This window comes from Lutjanus erythropterus, chromosome 24, assembly GCF_056507025.1.
Source record: "Lutjanus erythropterus isolate fLutEry1 chromosome 24, fLutEry1.hap2, whole genome shotgun sequence".
Lineage (NCBI taxonomy): Eukaryota > Metazoa > Chordata > Actinopteri > Lutjaniformes > Lutjanidae > Lutjanus > Lutjanus erythropterus.
The window spans coordinates 3,023,987-3,040,008 of record NC_139340.1 but is presented as its reverse complement, the minus strand read 5'-3'; the positions used below and the strand labels follow the sequence as shown (position 1 = coordinate 3,040,008).

The following is a 16,022-nucleotide window of genomic DNA, read 5'->3' as shown; positions in this document are numbered from 1 at the left end:
TTGTATGTCTTTTATTTTTCTCCAAATTTTCTTAGCAATCTGTGAGCCAGGCTGTATGAACGGGGGTGTTTGCATAGCTCCCGGTGTGTGTCAGTGTCCCAGAGGTTTTCATGGAGAAACCTGTCAGGAAGGTAAAGCTCACCTCCTTTTTCACAGTCACAAATGTCCAGTGTACTACTGGTTTTTACCTTCAGTAAAGTATGTCTATAAACATCTATGTATGTTAATGAAGCCCTGAGAGTGAGAAAAATAATCTGGTGATTCATTTTGTAAGTCTGTTTTAATTAGTTTTCTCTCCTGTATTTTTACTTTTAATTGAATAAAAAAGTTTTACTGAGTTAATTTCTCTAAGTTCTAAGATCTTATTCATCTGTTATAGATCTTATTTTATTTTATTTATTTGTCAGCATCATTTTTACAATTTTGTTGTTGTCGTTGTTGTTGTTGTTATAATCCTCATTTCGGTACACTGCAGCCTCTTCTGGCCAAAATTAGTTTTACAACAACAAACACATAAAAAAATCACCTGCCAAAGCTTTTTTCATCAGCTGTTTCACAAATGAAAAAATAAGGAGCTTAAAAATTATCCTAGAAAATTATCCTTTAGTGGGAAACACAGGAGAGTGTTTTTAAGTAAAAAAAAAAATATCACCAGAACATTTTTTTGTGTGTATTTTTTTCCACTTTCCCCTCTGGACTTCATGGAAGCCCATTTCTGCCACTGAAAGAAAAAGTTTCCCCATGGTAAGTTAGAATTATGAGATAGAAAAGTCAAAATTATGAGATAAAGTTAGGGTAAGGTAAAGTTGAGATTTGAAGACAAATTAATTATGATTTACTATGGGAATAATTTTGTGTCAGTGGCAGAAATGGGCTTCCATAGGATTTCCATAGTATTTTTCCACAATCACAGAAATAAATAGAGAAGAAATTCTTTTCTAAAAGCAGTCTTAATTTTCTTAAATTTGTCATGGTAGAAATACTTACAAATTAATTAATATAATGATGAATGATAGAGCAATCCATCTGTGCAGCTCTGTGCAGGTCACCATGTGAAAACGGAGGCACTTGTGTGGGACTGCAGACTTGTTCGTGTCCTTACGGGTTTGTTGGACCTCGATGTGAGACCAGTGAGTTCACAGTTACTGGGATTTTCCATATCTCCTGAATCTCTAAGCTTTAAAAAGGTGACTGCTCATATCATGATTGACTGTTTTTTGGTTGGTCGCAGTGGTGTGTAGCCATCACTGTCACAACGGAGGCCAGTGTGTGTCTCCAGATAAGTGCATGTGTCCGCCAGGCTGGACCGGACCGTCCTGTGAGACTGGTGAGTGTTTTTGGTGCGTGTATGTGTGTGTTTGTACTTACTGATCTCTCGGTGATGATGCCCTCATCTCTTTCTCCAGCTCTCTGCTCTCCTGTGTGTCTAAACGGAGGTTCGTGTGTTCGTCCAAACACTTGCGAGTGTCCTCACGGTTTCTATGGCGCCCAGTGTCAAAACGGTAACTCTAGAAGTTCAGACATCAATCAATAAGTCAGTCAGTCAATCATGCATTCATAGAATCATTCTTAAAGTTACTACAAGTATGTGAGCCAGTTAAAAGGAATGAGGAGTAGATTTTTATTCAGATCATTTTTATTTTAGTCATTATATTTGGTGGTTATATTGAAGGAAACACTACCACTTTTGTCCACACGGGCCTCCAAAATCAACAAAATATGAAAGCTTGTTATAGTAGCTTTAAGTGCTTTAAGTCAGGGACATTTTTAGAAGAGTTGAATTTGAAAGAAATCCCTCCAACTCTATCAAATTTACCATGTATTTCTTGATTCTTTTTCCTCGTCCAGCTGTCTGCAGTCCTCCCTGTAAGAACGGCGGTCTGTGCATGAGGAACAACGTCTGCTCCTGCCTGCAGGGATACACCGGGAGGAGATGCGAGAAAAGTCAGTCTTTCTCCTCATCGTCACTTGTTTGTTGTATTTCTTTCTTTCCTCTCTGGTTCTACTAATTTTGTGATCTTATGTGATGTTTTTTAAATGACATAAGGATTCCTTATTCTTGATTTGTCAATTAAGCAAGGCTTTTTTTTCTTCTGAGTTGAACATCAAACTAGATGAAGTTTGTTGAAAGTTTTCTGGGTTTAAATAAGCTTTTGACACTGTAAACCATGAGGTATCTTTTTTTCTCCACAGAAAAGAATGAGATCATAACTAACTAACAAGAAGCAAAGTGTTAACTGCAATATTGGTGTTCCCCAAGGATCAATACTGGGCCCCATGTTGTTCAGCTTGTACATAAACTATCTTCCTCACTTCTTCCTTAGGCATCAGTCCCCTCATCCTTCTCTCATTTTGCCATCATGATGTCCTTCTTTTTCATCATTCTTTGGTGTCTTCTTCTTCTATCCCTTTATCTTCCATCTCTTCTTTAATCTAAGATGATGATCTAAGATGATTCTGTCGTTAACACAATCAAATCCCTACATGACAGGAAGCAACACTTAGTAGCCTACGATATTTCTGTCTGTTTCTGCAGGTGTGTGTGAGCCCATGTGTATGAACGGCGGCAGGTGTGTCGGTCCAGATGTTTGCGATTGTCCGTCAGGTTGGCGGGGAAAGAGATGTGATAAACGTAAGTTCAGTGATACAAGAATTGGATCCGTACAGATACAGATTCTTTACATTTACAACATCATCACCCTCAGGCCCAACCTGTCAGATCCCATGATGCTTCAGTGTGAACACGTGAAAACCTCTGCCTGTCTGTCCCTCTCTCAAGAATACAGTCAGACCACCAGCCTGTTGTCCATATACTATCCAACAGGCAAACAAACTGAAAACTATTTTGCCAAGCAGTTCAACTGATCCTTCCTAAAACCCACCCCTTTTTGCTCCCATAACAGTTGAACAAGCATGCTCCCAGTGGAACCTTAGTCACCTTTCCTGTTTCCTACTTACTTAGATATGCTATCTGCTTGGCTCATCTATGAAAAAGAAAAACAAATTTTTCACATAGTTACGTCGCACTTTAAGTTGGCTGCTGTTAGTAGAAAGTATGATATAAATATCAAAAGAAAACATCTGGCAGCTAATGTTAGCGTAACACCAGCTAATGTACATCAATTGTGAGGTAGCTAATTACATCTGACAACACTAACTAACAAGCTTTCAAATCTACATGAGTTGTTGGCTAGTTGGCATGAATATAACATTGGCATTGGCTAGCTAGCTAATCTACATCAATCGTTAGCTAGCATTTGCACTTTAGCTAACTAAATGTGACTATATTTACAAGCCCCCCAGGAAACAAATATTTTATTTATAACTTTACTGGAGAAAGAGTTGACCAAGGTTCTGCCAGTTACCAAGCTTGCTCAACTGTTATTGGAGCACAGAGGAACAGAGCAAAAAGGGGCGGGACTTAGGAAGGGTCAAATAATCAGTCCATCCAATACTAAAAAACAGTGAACAGGACCTGCAAAAGTGCCATTTGTCACACCTTAAGTTACTAATGCTCGCAAAACATCCTATAAAAACATCAAAAGAAAACATGTTAGCATAACGCTTGCTAATGTATGTCAGTTGTTAAGTAGCTAGTTACATCTGATAGCTAATTTTAGCAAAGTGCCAACTAATTAGCTAGCTAATCTATCAATCATTAGCTAACATTCAATGTGACTATATTTACTTTTACTTTTTATTTTTGAATGCATTTTCTGATTAAAGACGTGGAATATGCCAATATTATTTGGGGGGTTTGGAGCATTTTTTTAACATGCATTCAGCAAATTTGGAATATATGACATGTTTTGCTGTTTGCTCTCTTTTTATAGGCAGTTCTCTATGTTGTAAACAAACCAACTAGCTAAGAGTTTGAAAGCTTGAATAGAGATGCAGACGCAAAAGAAAAGCTAAAATTTCTGGTCATTTTATATTGTAGTATAAAGAACCTTTGACAATGACTTCAACAATCCTTGAAGAACTCAAAAACTAGTTCCTCTGAAGCAAATGGTAAATAAGAGAACATCTTATCATCTCCCATATGGAAACCATCAGCTGTAACGTCTGCAGGCTTTTACAGGACTGACCTGTGCACTTCCTCACTTGAGACGCTGCTGAAGAAACATCCAAACATCAGGGGTGAAGGGGATGAACTGCAGATAATCAGAATCTGTTGAAGCTGAAGTCTGCAGCTTTTTTTTTATGGAGGAAGTGTGTTGGTAGCCACGGTTCCTCCTTCATCAGCTGACACCTGTCTCTCATTTGGACGGCCTGTCGTCTCTCTGTGAAGTCTTCACACCTGGTTCGATGCTGATGTTCACTGAGGAGAGGAGCATCAGCACAGAAGCTAAGCAATGAACTGCAGTGGACAGAGTCTGCAGGAAAACAGCCACTTAAAAAAATCAATTATAAGTGTAGGTTATGTTTTAAAATATTTTCACTGCACGCTCCAAATATCACTCTCTCCAAAGCCACTAGGATGAAAAACAGGATGAAAAAGATGTAACAAGATGTAAACAACGTAACAAGATGAAAAAACACCGTAATACATAACAAGACAAAACAGACGTAACAGGACAAAAAGGATCGTAAAAGATGTAACAAGACAAAAATGACTTAACAAGAAGAAAAAGATGGCTTCTATTTACTTTTTTACTTTGAGGTCTTTTACTGCAGTAAAGAAATTGAATCAGTACTTCTACTTTTACCCATCTTTTTTTTTACATAGGTACATAGTACTTCTACTCAAGTAAAGAATGTGTGGACTTTTGACGCCGCTGCTTTTAAATGCAGAGACTTTATAGTTATCGATAATATGTGGCTTTGCGAGGCCCGTCTGGTGCTGCTTTAGAGTCCAAGTCTTGGATTAAGTTGTCATTTTTGTGACTTGTTGAGCGTGTCTCTAATGTTAGATGTTGTGTTGCCTCTCAGCCAGCTGTCTGCAGAAGTGTCTGAATGGAGGAGAGTGTGTAGGAGCCAACACCTGCCACTGCACCCCGGGGTGGCAAGGCATGCTGTGTCAGATCCGTGAGTGTGCCAAGAAGAAATTCACTGGGCAAATTTTTCTGGTTCTACTGATCATAGACTTCAGGAGTTACAGTACTTTCTGACTTTTTGTTTGTTGCTGTGTCACCTCTCAGCGCACTGTGAACAGAAGTGTCTTTACGGCAGTCGATGTGTCCGACCAAACGTCTGCGCCTGCCGGAGCGGATACTCAGGTTCTCTTTGCTCCAGAAGGGTAAGAAGGACTGAACATGGAGTGGTATTTTTAAGTACAATGGGGTTCAGCGTGTGAACTTTTTTGTGACTTTCAATCGCTTAAAAAACTCAAGAAAACAAATAAGATTTGGGAATGCACATCCTTTCCTTGCTTGTTAAGTCTTCTCATCAGGTTTTCACCCCAGTTTGGCTGTAAAAATAAAAAAAAGGGATAAAGGAAGAAAAAGAGGTGGATTTTTACTGCTGCATTTTTCTTCAGCTGGTCCAAGATTCACACATGTGTTTGCACATGAAGAAAACTGAAAACACCTGAAAATGCATCCTATCTCATGAAATGACCAGATACAGAAGATGATGTATTGAGGTGCAAAGAACAAAGCTGCACCAGAAAGTCAAAAAATGTGGATGGACAGTCTTGATTGCTGCAGTGATCAAAGCCAAATGTAGGTCCGTGTTTTTGGTTGTGAAACTGCCTGTCCATCATGTGCAAACATGCTAAAATTCAGCCTCATGGCTCCATGAGGCTGTACAACAGTGCTCTGAGCTAATGCTAATGTTACCATGCTAACATACTCACAATGACAACTCTAAAAAATCAGCATCATGGTGCATTCAGAGACAACAAAAAAACCCAATTTTATCTCATTTAACATTTTAGACAAACACAAGCCATGCTAGCAATTCTGTGCAGCTGTACAGCGATGCCTTGAGCTAAATGCTAATGTTAGCATGCTAACATACTCACAATGACAATTCTAATATGCTGGAATTCAGCCTTATGGTGCATTCAGAGACAGTGGAAAGCATATTTTGCTACCTTTAAGTTTTACAGTTAATAGTCTGAATATCATGAAACATGAGACAAGCACTCTAAAGCCATGCTAGCAGCTCTGTGAGGTTGTACAACAGTGCTGAGCTAAATGGTAACATTAGCATACTAACATGCTCACAATGAAAATTCTGAGCATGTTAGCTTAGCTTAGCATGGCATACGTACCAAGAACTCCAGTTAGCTTCCTTTTGCACCAGGCCCCGCCCTTTTGTTTCATGGTTTTCAGCTGGAGCAGATGAGTCTAGAAAAAACATCAACATAAATCTCACCATAACATCTAATTTGTCAAGTTAAAGAAGGAATTGTTGAGAAAATGTATTCCAACCAGGCAAATCTGAGAATCTGACACATTCTCTTGAATTTTTGTTGTTGCCTCTCATTGTTTTCTGATCTGTCAGTCACTGGAAAACCTGCTAAATCTAATATTCTATTTTTTTCAGCTCCCTATTGTTCAAGGCTGAGACCCGCTTACAACAGACAAACACCAAACAGTTGGCGTTCATTCAGGTGATCCAGGGCCATCAACACAGACCATCATCAGAAGAAAACCACAAGTTTCATCTCTGTGTCCAGTAAAGAGCCTGTCTTTGTAAAAAACTGGAAGCTGGGAGAAATTTGTTACCCAGGCTAACAGGTTCCCCCTGCTTCCAGTCTTTGTGCTAAGCTAGGCTAATGAGACATGCTGCATTCACATGGATTCAGGTGGCAGACGGCAAACAGGATATCGTTTTAGAGAGCGGTCCAAAGTTACAGTTTAACTTTTTGCCGTCCTCTGCGACGGATTTACAACCAGATATTCTGTAGCTCACTCATACATGGAGAAAACTACAACAACTCCTACTTACTACGATAATTACAGAAAAGAATAGAAACTGCATAAATTTTTAGTATATTTCACTCATTCTTGAGCATTGGGACAAAATATATTTTTGAAAGGTTTTGACTTTTACTCTTCAATTATTGAAAGATCAAACTCTTGGTTATATACCTTGTAATGGGCAAACTGCCTAGTAATTTACTTTTTTAAATTAAATGTAGACGTCAGCTATGTCAGATTTTACATCATCCACAATTAAAACATACATTTTTAAACCAGAATTCTTATTTAGCTTTGATTTAAAAGGGCTGCAAAGTTGACATGTTACGGTTGAGACACATCTGATAGTAATATAATTTACAGAATTTGTAGAAAAATAGAAATCTTACCAGTACTTGAGCAGTATTCCTGCCTTTTTTTTAAACCAGGAAGTGAGACAGGGGTCCTTAGGGTATAGCTGACCATTTTTATGCCTGATTAAATCATGTTTCTGTTGTCAGAAATCTTGGACACAACTTTAAAGGACCAACATTTTCATAAAAAAATCAATTTTAAAACAAAGATGGTTATAATAGCACATGTAAATATCTATGTCATTAGTAGGTATTGTTAGTTTTAGAGTTTGAAGACTTTTAACACATTTTTAAATTGTTTCAATTTGTGAATTCTTGATGAGGCTGTTTTCTCACACAGAGTAAGTTTGGAAATTGAATATATATAAATCCTTAAAGAATACATTTTCACCAAAACAAAAGGTTTTGATTGGCTGAGGTCTAAAAGGACAACAAGTCCAACCAATTGACCCATTCACTCCCATGTTAAGTGAGAGCCAAAATTTCCAGAAGAAAGCAGATGATACCAGTTTTTCCATCATGGTTCTGGCCTCATTTTTCACACCACAGAAATCAAATTTGCACCATCACCTTCAACATCCTGTGCTCTCACTCACCGTATGCAGTTTTTAGCTGTAGCAATTATGGTGTTTCATTAAACAGCTATAGTTTGAGAAATACCATGTCTCAATTTCTTCTTTGGAGTATTTAAAATTGACTGTGGCGTTGCACACAGGTGATTGGCTGAATGAACCAACAGCAGTGAGGTCATCTCAGTATTCTGACATACACTCTCACCCATATACATACAAACACACTCAAAATTTAATTTGAAATTTTCCAGTTTTATTCTATTCTTTGTAAACAATACAACATCACCATAGTAACGTGCTGTCCTGCCACTCCATTGGACTGTTTTTTTTTTTCTGTGCCGTCCAGAAAAGTGTCCATCTGAATCCATGTGAATGTATTGATAGAAGGGCTGGACCTATTGATTGATTTTTGTACCTATTCTACTGACCAGCACCCAGTCCTCATCAGTTTTGGATGTGCATGCTGTTTGTTGAGTCTACAGTAACTTCCATAATGGTACATGTGCATTCTGCAGACAGGAAACCATAAACTTCACCATTTAGTATCCCAACATTATTAAATAAGAGTATTTAACTGTACTGAATCATTGGATCAGACTTAAGTTTTCTTACTTGGCAGATGTGATACATGAAACATAAACTTCATAATCAGGATTTTACAAGCAGCTGTTTTATTTTATTCACTAGTCTGGCTGATCATTTAAAAGCTGGACAGACTTTTCACTGTAAATGCCATCAAGTTCAGGTCTTACACTACAAACCCAAACCTCTGTATGAGTATTTATTTATTTGGTTGTTTTATATTGTCACATATTTCTTGTTGTATATATCTTAATCACTGTATAATCTATGTTATTTCTTATTAAAGCTCTGTTTATTGGTTGTTTTGTAAGAAAACAAATAAAGATCCTTTTAAGGTTAAGGTAAGATGATTTCTTTCAATTAATTTATTGATTCATCTCCAAAGTTTATCTCTATGACTGTTAATAATCTGCAAGGTTTGTTGATTATGAATCCTGTACAATCTGAAATGTGTATTCCTTGTTTGTTGACTGTATTTTGGATTTTTTTTATCTGGTTTGCTGCACAAAGTACCTCAAAGTACCTCAGTTCTTTTTTAATATTGTCATTAATATATTTGTTCACTAGATGTTTTTAATTTGCTTTCAGACAGGGTTTGTCTTCAGTAGCAGCTACAGAGGAGCATTTGACTTTGCTGCAAGGGGCCAGACAAGTTCATGGCCAGCGGGTCGGGGCCACGGGGGCAGGCGAGGAAATGAGGATTAAAAGATTAATGAGGCCGCATTAGCTCCGCACCAATTAGGATTCCTCTCTGCCGGGCCCGCCTCTGCAGAGCTGGTTGACTTTTTACAACTGATTAGGATGAAGCTGGATGGTTTGTTGAGGCCGCAGCAGGAGCAACAAGCTTGGCTCTCTGTTGATATTTGTTGCCGTCACTCTAATCCCCGTGTGATTCTTTGGCTGTTTTATCTTTGAATGTCCTAAAAATGACTTTCCTTCCATATTTATGGAAGAAATATCTACTTAATCTCTCAGATTCATTGGCCTTGACCTCATGAAATGACCACATATCTTGTGTTTTATTGTAAAAAGACTGGAAATCTTTCCAACAAAAGTTCTAGAAGTGATAGTTGGAGGTTTACTGCCCTCTGGTGGCAAAAATATAAACAATATTGTCAGTGTGTAAACTCATGAACAAAAAATCTCCTGGATTTTCTTCATTTAAATTAATTCCACATTCCTTGATGTGATTTGATTGAACCTGACAACCTGATTTTCAGTTTTGCTCTGAGCTTTTGCAGCAACGCATACAAGCCATCGTCCCTTTGCAGATATTTATAACCACCCCCAAAGATGGCACTAGGCAAGGAGGAGGAGGAGGACAGGGGGGGGCATGGTGTGTGTGTGTGTGTGTGTGTGTGTGTGTGTGTGTGTGTCCATCCTAGTGGGCACAGATGGAAGGGGACAGGACGACAGAGGACCAGCAGGTCCACCTGTACTGTTCACTCAATGGGGAGCTCAGAGTTTGAGGTTATTCTCTCAGGCCTGGATAACAAACAGCAGGACGCACACAATCAGACTGGTTTGCAACAAAGTATTTAATGTTCAAACTGATAAACTTTATTGTTTTTTTTTGTAATTATTCACTCATTCTGAATTTGATCCCTACAACATGTTTCAAAAAGGTTGAGACAGGAGAAACAAAAGTCTGTGAAAGTTGTGGAATGATGTTTGGAACACTGCACAGGTAAACAGGTGAGTTGGTATCAGATGACAGCATCATGATTGGGTATTAAAGGGGCATCCTGGAAAGGCTCTGTCATTCACAAGAGTGGATGGGGTGAGGATCATCACTTTGTGAAAAACTGCAAACAGTCCAACAGTCTAAGAACAACAAAACTGCAGGAATTTACAGATTTCAACATCTACAATCCATAATATCATTAAAAGATTCAGAGAAATCTCTGCAGGCTGAAAACCAACATTTAATGTCTGTGACCTTTGACCCCTCAGGCAGCACTGCATTAAAAACCAACATCATTGTATAGAGGATTCTACATGGGCTCAGGAAAACTCTTAATAAACACACAGGTGCAAGAAGAATTTTGGGAACCACTGATTTAGCAAAGAAAGCTGGACATTGTTCTCAGTGACTTGTGAGTCTAAGTTGAGGACAGCAGTGTGTCCCAGACTTCAGGTCACCCTACTAAAATAAATACAACTGTCTAATTTTAATGGTGAGGACATAATTCACATAACTGACCTATTCTGGACTAATGAAAAATTAATTATCCTTTTTCAGTACTTGCACCGTTTTTCTCTGCTTGCTTTGTTTTATGTGATATAATGTAACATAAAGTTCTGTTATTAAAACACATTACAGCTGGGTTGCACCAACAAACTTTATTTTTTTTAACCAGTCTAAATCATGGTTTAACTCTATTTAAATTATGTTGCATCAAATTTTAAATCTCAGTTTAGATTAAATTCTAAACTTAGATTAAATTAAATTCTGTTGCACCAAAACTTTAAACTCCTATTTAAGATGTGGTCTGGTATTAAAATTAAACATGAGGTTTCTCACTTTTTACTTTTTAGCTAGCTAGTAAACAATCTAACTTTCTTTTTCTTTGTTTTAGCTAGCTAGCAAACAATATAATTTCTTTTATGTTTGTTTTTAGCCAGATAGCAAGCAATGTTTTTCTTTTCTTTTTCTTTCTTTTTTTTTTTTTTTTTTTTTTTTTTTTTTGCTTTTTAGCTAGCCAGCAAACAATGTAGAGCTGCAATGGTTAATCAATTAGTAATGTATTACTAAATTAATCACCAACCATTTTGATAATTGATTAATCAGTTTGAGTCATTTTTTAAGAGAAAAAGTCAAAATTCTCTGCTTTCATCTCTTAAATATGATTAGTTTTTGGTTTCTTACTTCTCTATGACAGTTATCTGAATATTTTTGTGTTGTGGACAAAAACATTTAAGGATGTCATTTCAGGCTTTGGGAAACACTGATCGACATTTTTAAAAACAAAACTATTAATCAATTAATCAAGAAAATATTTGATTATGACAGTAATTGTTAACTGCAGCCCAAAAACAATGTAATGTTTTCTTAAGGAAAACAGAACAGGGGAAAGTTAATGGTTTCCTCTTTTCTTTCATACTTACTACAGGTGCCAACAGCACTAGATTTTATTCTTCATTAATTTATTTATTTTAATTTGAGTATGCAAGTATTGCCATCGTCATCAAATGCTATTTAATTTCAGTTTGCATCAATAAATTTACTAAACTGAAATTAGTCATTCATTGTGCAACAGAGTTCTGCTGAATTTTAAATCTGAGTTTACTCATTTTAAATCTAGTTTTCCTAAACTATTTCATCTTAAATTAGATTAATATGATACATATAATGTATGAAATGTGAAGCATGACATTTATGAGCTTCAGTATGTTTAACAGATTATTGATCCTCTCTCATTTGTTTTTCTGTATTATTTTCTAACACTGAATATCAGCCAAAATATCCACATTTTGGATGTGCAGTTGTGTGTATCGGCCTTGACCCATATCTGTCGAGCCTAATTTAAACCTGTATCCTCCAGACCACAACAGGTGCCCCCCCTCCCCTCCTCCCTTGACGCTCCACCTGTCTTGCCTTCTCCGCGGCGGGCTGGCGACCCAGAAAGCAGCCGTCATTCATTAGAAATGGTATGCTGATCCGCCGGGGGGCCGGACGGCACAAACCCCCTCGGTCACCGGATCGGCGGCAGCTGCTCGGCCCCCCGGTGCTATTTTCACCCTCAGGATAAAGTGATGTGCAGCCGCCGCCCGCCCGCACGGCCCCAGCAGCTTCAGTCGCACCACAGCAGAGCCAGGATGAAGTCCACAGGCAGTGAACGTACCACCTCCGACCTGGAGGACCTGGACAGCGGCAGCGACAGCTCGGACGGCTGCAGCCCGCGCATGGAGACGACTGTGGCGGCGGGAGGAGGCGGCGCCAGGGCGGGAGCGCCGAGACGGAGGAGACGGCGGAGACGCAGCAGCGGCGCAGGTGGAGGAAGAGGCGGCGGAGACGCGCGTCTCTCCGGTGTGAGCCAGCAGAGGAAGGCGGCAAACGCGCGAGAGCGGGACAGGACGCACAGCGTGAACACGGCCTTCACGGCGCTCCGCACGCTCATCCCCACCGAGCCCGCCGACAGGAAGCTCTCCAAGATCGAGACGCTCCGCCTGGCCTCCAGCTACATCTCCCACCTGGCCAACGTGCTGCTGCTGGGGGACGACTGCCGCGACGGACAGCCGTGTCTCCGCTACCAGAGCATCCTGCACGGCCCCGCCGCGCTCAGCGCCGCCTCCCTCAGACCCATCTGCACCTTCTGCCTCAGCAACCAGAGGAAACTGGTGAGAGTCCAGATACACCTGCTCTACCACCCTGTGAAAAAAAAACCTTAAAATTCAGGGAAATACTTAGTTTTAAGCCAAACTCTCCAGCCAATGATGTTTTGTTGAGATAATTCACTTTTCTTCTTTAAATAAACTTAAGTCTTCAAGACTGAGAAGATTTGAGAAGTTCTGAAAAAGTTTTACCAACTACTGATATTTTATTGAGATAATTTACTTTTCTTCTTTGGATAAACTTGAATCATTGAGTTTTAGAGTTGAGTTTTTTGAAGTTTTCATGTCTCAAAAAAGGCGGTTGCTAACAAATGGCTGAATAAGACCACAGAGGTTGTCCGGGATATTAAACGTCATCACAGCGAATATGAGTCACTTAATGGCAATTATGTGAGGTCATGTGACCGTGGTGTAGTTTGTTTATGATGTTAACTAGCTCATGTTAGCATTTTACTTCTGGCAATTGCACTTATGCTTCAGAACCAAATAAATGTTGTTTTGTCACAGAACTTATTTTCTGTCCAATGGAAAAATCTCATTGGCTTTTTGTGGAAGGAACCAGGATTATGCTAACTTCCTGTTTGGCCTACAAAAATATGTGGTGGCTGTTTAACCATGAAGACTAAGAAAGACAAACATGTTGTTTGCTAGGAAGCAAATAACACAAAAAAAGACAATAATAGAGACACCCAATTACAATAATAAAAAAAAGACAAGTCCCATGATCCTATGCCACTTTACAACATCCTCAAACCACATCTTGTTATTGTTTTAATGTAAGGAGACTCCTAGCAGCAGAATTTATATATATTAAGTTTAAATCAAGTTTGTAAACCGTCATTATCAGCAGACTTCCCAGCATGCATTGTTTGAGATTTAAAACTCTGAGATTCTTATTTTTTATAGTTTGTTGAAATCAAATTTGTTTTTAATGTTTGTCAGTGTCTCTGAAGAGTTGTTAGCTCAACTTAAAATCTTCAGCTTATTGAACATATTTTCTTGAGTACAACTGAATTAATGTCCAGTTAATTTGACAAAAAAAGGTTTGTTTTTTTTAATCTATGAAAAAAAAAACCTCAACTTGTATTTTCAAATTCAGTCAACTTAAAATTTTAAGGCAACAAGGACACTGACTTCTGTGTTAAGTTAAAACAAATAGTTTATGTTTTACAGTAGGAATTAAAGAGTTCATTCTCCTGGATTCCACTCCAGGATTGTCTGGGTGGTGATTTTTGCACAGAACCAGAAAGGTATCTGCTCCAAAGTCAGTTCATCCAGCAAAATACTTAATTCAAAAGTAGGGCAGATGATGCCACCTGTGTCAGCTGATTATTTATCCTTATTTGAATATAAATAATCAATACATTTATGAATATTTCAGGTACTGAGTTTGCACCGCTCAGAGATGATTTGGGTCGACCAAAGCGTCAGCTGTTTCTCCAGTGACTGACAACACAAAATGAAAACAGGCTGTGGTGCCTTCAATGGTGTAAAATAAGTGTAGGTACTTGACTCAGTTTGACTCGATAGTTACCTAAGAAAATAATTCATTTGTTTGATTCAAAATTCAAAACAATTAAGATGACAGTTGCCTTGAAAATCTGAGTTTAGCTCAAAGACTCAAGTTTAAAAAGCTTAAAAGAGTAAATTAGTCAACAAAAGAATATAGGAATTGGTATTTGGAGTCCCAGTCTAAAAAACTTTTTACAAATTCGATTCAAAGAAACTAAAAAGCTACAAATATTCAACTTGTAAATGGGGATTATCTATATTAAAATGATACAGATGATCATTTATATCCTAAGTACATGTGCAGCTGTGAATTAGACGTGTTTATAGTAGTTGATAGTGTTTGGCTGGACACCTTATAGTTATATATAGAAACTAGAAACTGGCACAAGATCAACAATATTATGTCACTATTACCTTTAACATATAAAACTGCATTTTCCCTGTTACAGAAGCATAACTGGAGTATGTTTTCTGACTCTCATCACAGTAAATGAAAGATTAATATAAGATAGATGAGCTATAATTCTATAATTTCATGTCTTTCTACATCAGAAATTCTTAAAAGTAGGAGACAGATTTATTTATTTGTATTAGCTAGCTAGTAATCAGTGTTGTTGTTGTTGTTTTTGTTAAGCATTTCCCCCCTCTTTTATAACTACCAGGGACCAACAACGCTTAATTATTAATTAATATGGGTTACCAAACATCTCCATTTTAATTAAACACTATTTAATTTCAGTTTACATCACCACATGTGGAGGAACTTTTTGGCTAGCCAGCAAACCATGTGAGGTTTAGTCAAATTTTTACCTAGCTAGCAAACTACATCACAGTTTTCCTTTTTAGTTGGCTAGCTAACAATATAAAGGTTTTTTTTTGTTTGTTTTATTTTAGCCAGTCAGTAAATAATCTAACATTGTTTTGCTTGTAGCTAGCAAAGGATGTCATGTTTTGTTAACTTTTTACCTTGCTAGCAAACAATGTGATCCAATTGGATTAACTAAACTGAGATTATTTTTTAATTGTGCAACAGAGCTCTGCTTAATTTTAAGTATGGGTTTGCCCAGTTTAAACCTAGTTTTTGCTAAACTCTGTTTAGTTTACCTGTGTGTTGCTGGCTGATTCCTAAAACCTAAAAATGAGGTGTAAATAACAGTAAAATATAAACAAAACAGACTTCAAATCACCATATTATAATGAAACAAACCAATAAATAACCGAAAGTGGGGGGCTGAAGTGTGATGTCATGGTGCTTTCACTGAACAGTGTTTGTGTTTCTTTGCCTCCTCAGCTCAGAGATGGACAGAAGCACTCAGCTGCTGTGTGACTTGAAGCTGCTCCGGACAGACGAGGAGTCCACCTCAAAGATGTTGTTTACATGAAGACACATTACACGTAAAAAAACAAAAAAAAAACAAAAAAAAAACAAAAAAAAAAACTCCTGTAGGACTTTGTACATAAGATATTAATCTATTTATTTTTGGATTAGACTAGAGAACAAACTGAACACTGGAAAGCACTTTCTGTTCACGTTCGTGTGCCTCTGAACCTCTGTGTTTTGGTTGAGCTGTAACCTGAGCCGATGTGTAAAGTTGCACCTGACGAGGGGCTATTTTGGTCCCACGAATAGTACAAACTACCCCCCCACCCACCACCCATACACCCCCGTGTCCAACTCCTAAAAAAAAGCCTTGCCGCCTTCAGTCACATGAAGGAAACTGAAGAGCGACGACTGCAGCGGTTGCTGTCAGTTGAGTGGCGTTAACGCTGCCTTCAAGTGCTGTCAGAAATATCGCCAA

The 16,022-nt window shown here is 38.2% G+C and overlaps 2 protein-coding genes across 2 annotated transcripts in view; both read left to right on the top strand.

Annotated features, from left to right (window-relative positions):
• The window catches only part of LOC146304519 (von Willebrand factor D and EGF domain-containing protein), a 37,203-nt gene extending 30,603 nt beyond the window's left edge, over positions 1-6,600 (top strand). Inside the window, exons 25-33 of the mRNA XM_084713850.1 lie at positions 36-131; positions 1,035-1,130; positions 1,232-1,327; positions 1,407-1,502; positions 1,849-1,944; positions 2,537-2,632; positions 4,933-5,028; positions 5,142-5,239; positions 6,493-6,600. Coding sequence (XP_084569976.1) covers positions 36-131; positions 1,035-1,130; positions 1,232-1,327; positions 1,407-1,502; positions 1,849-1,944; positions 2,537-2,632; positions 4,933-5,028; positions 5,142-5,239; positions 6,493-6,513 — 791 coding nt within the window. The 3' untranslated portion in view covers positions 6,514-6,600. The remainder of the gene's footprint in view (positions 1-35; positions 132-1,034; positions 1,131-1,231; positions 1,328-1,406; positions 1,503-1,848; positions 1,945-2,536; positions 2,633-4,932; positions 5,029-5,141; positions 5,240-6,492) is intronic.
• A 5,158-nt stretch (positions 6,601-11,758) lies between these two features.
• LOC146304518 (basic helix-loop-helix transcription factor scleraxis) lies at positions 11,759-15,640 on the top strand. The gene is made up of 2 exons (XM_084713690.1): positions 11,759-12,717; positions 15,515-15,640. The coding sequence occupies exons 1-2, from the start codon at positions 12,133-12,135 to the stop codon at positions 15,548-15,550; spliced, it is 621 nt and encodes a 206-aa protein (XP_084569816.1). The 5' UTR covers positions 11,759-12,132; the 3' UTR covers positions 15,551-15,640.
• Positions 15,641-16,022: the final 382 nt, after the last annotated feature.

Excerpts from the sequence above, each read along its gene's own strand:
- LOC146304518 (XM_084713690.1), top strand. The coding sequence starts at position 12,133 with ATGTGCAGCCGCCGCCCGCCCGCACGGCCCCAGCAGCTTCAGTCGCAC. Across the intron at positions 12,718-15,514 it reads TCAGCAACCAGAGGAAACTG|CTCAGAGATGGACAGAAGCA; the intron begins GTGAGAGTCCAG and ends TTGCCTCCTCAG.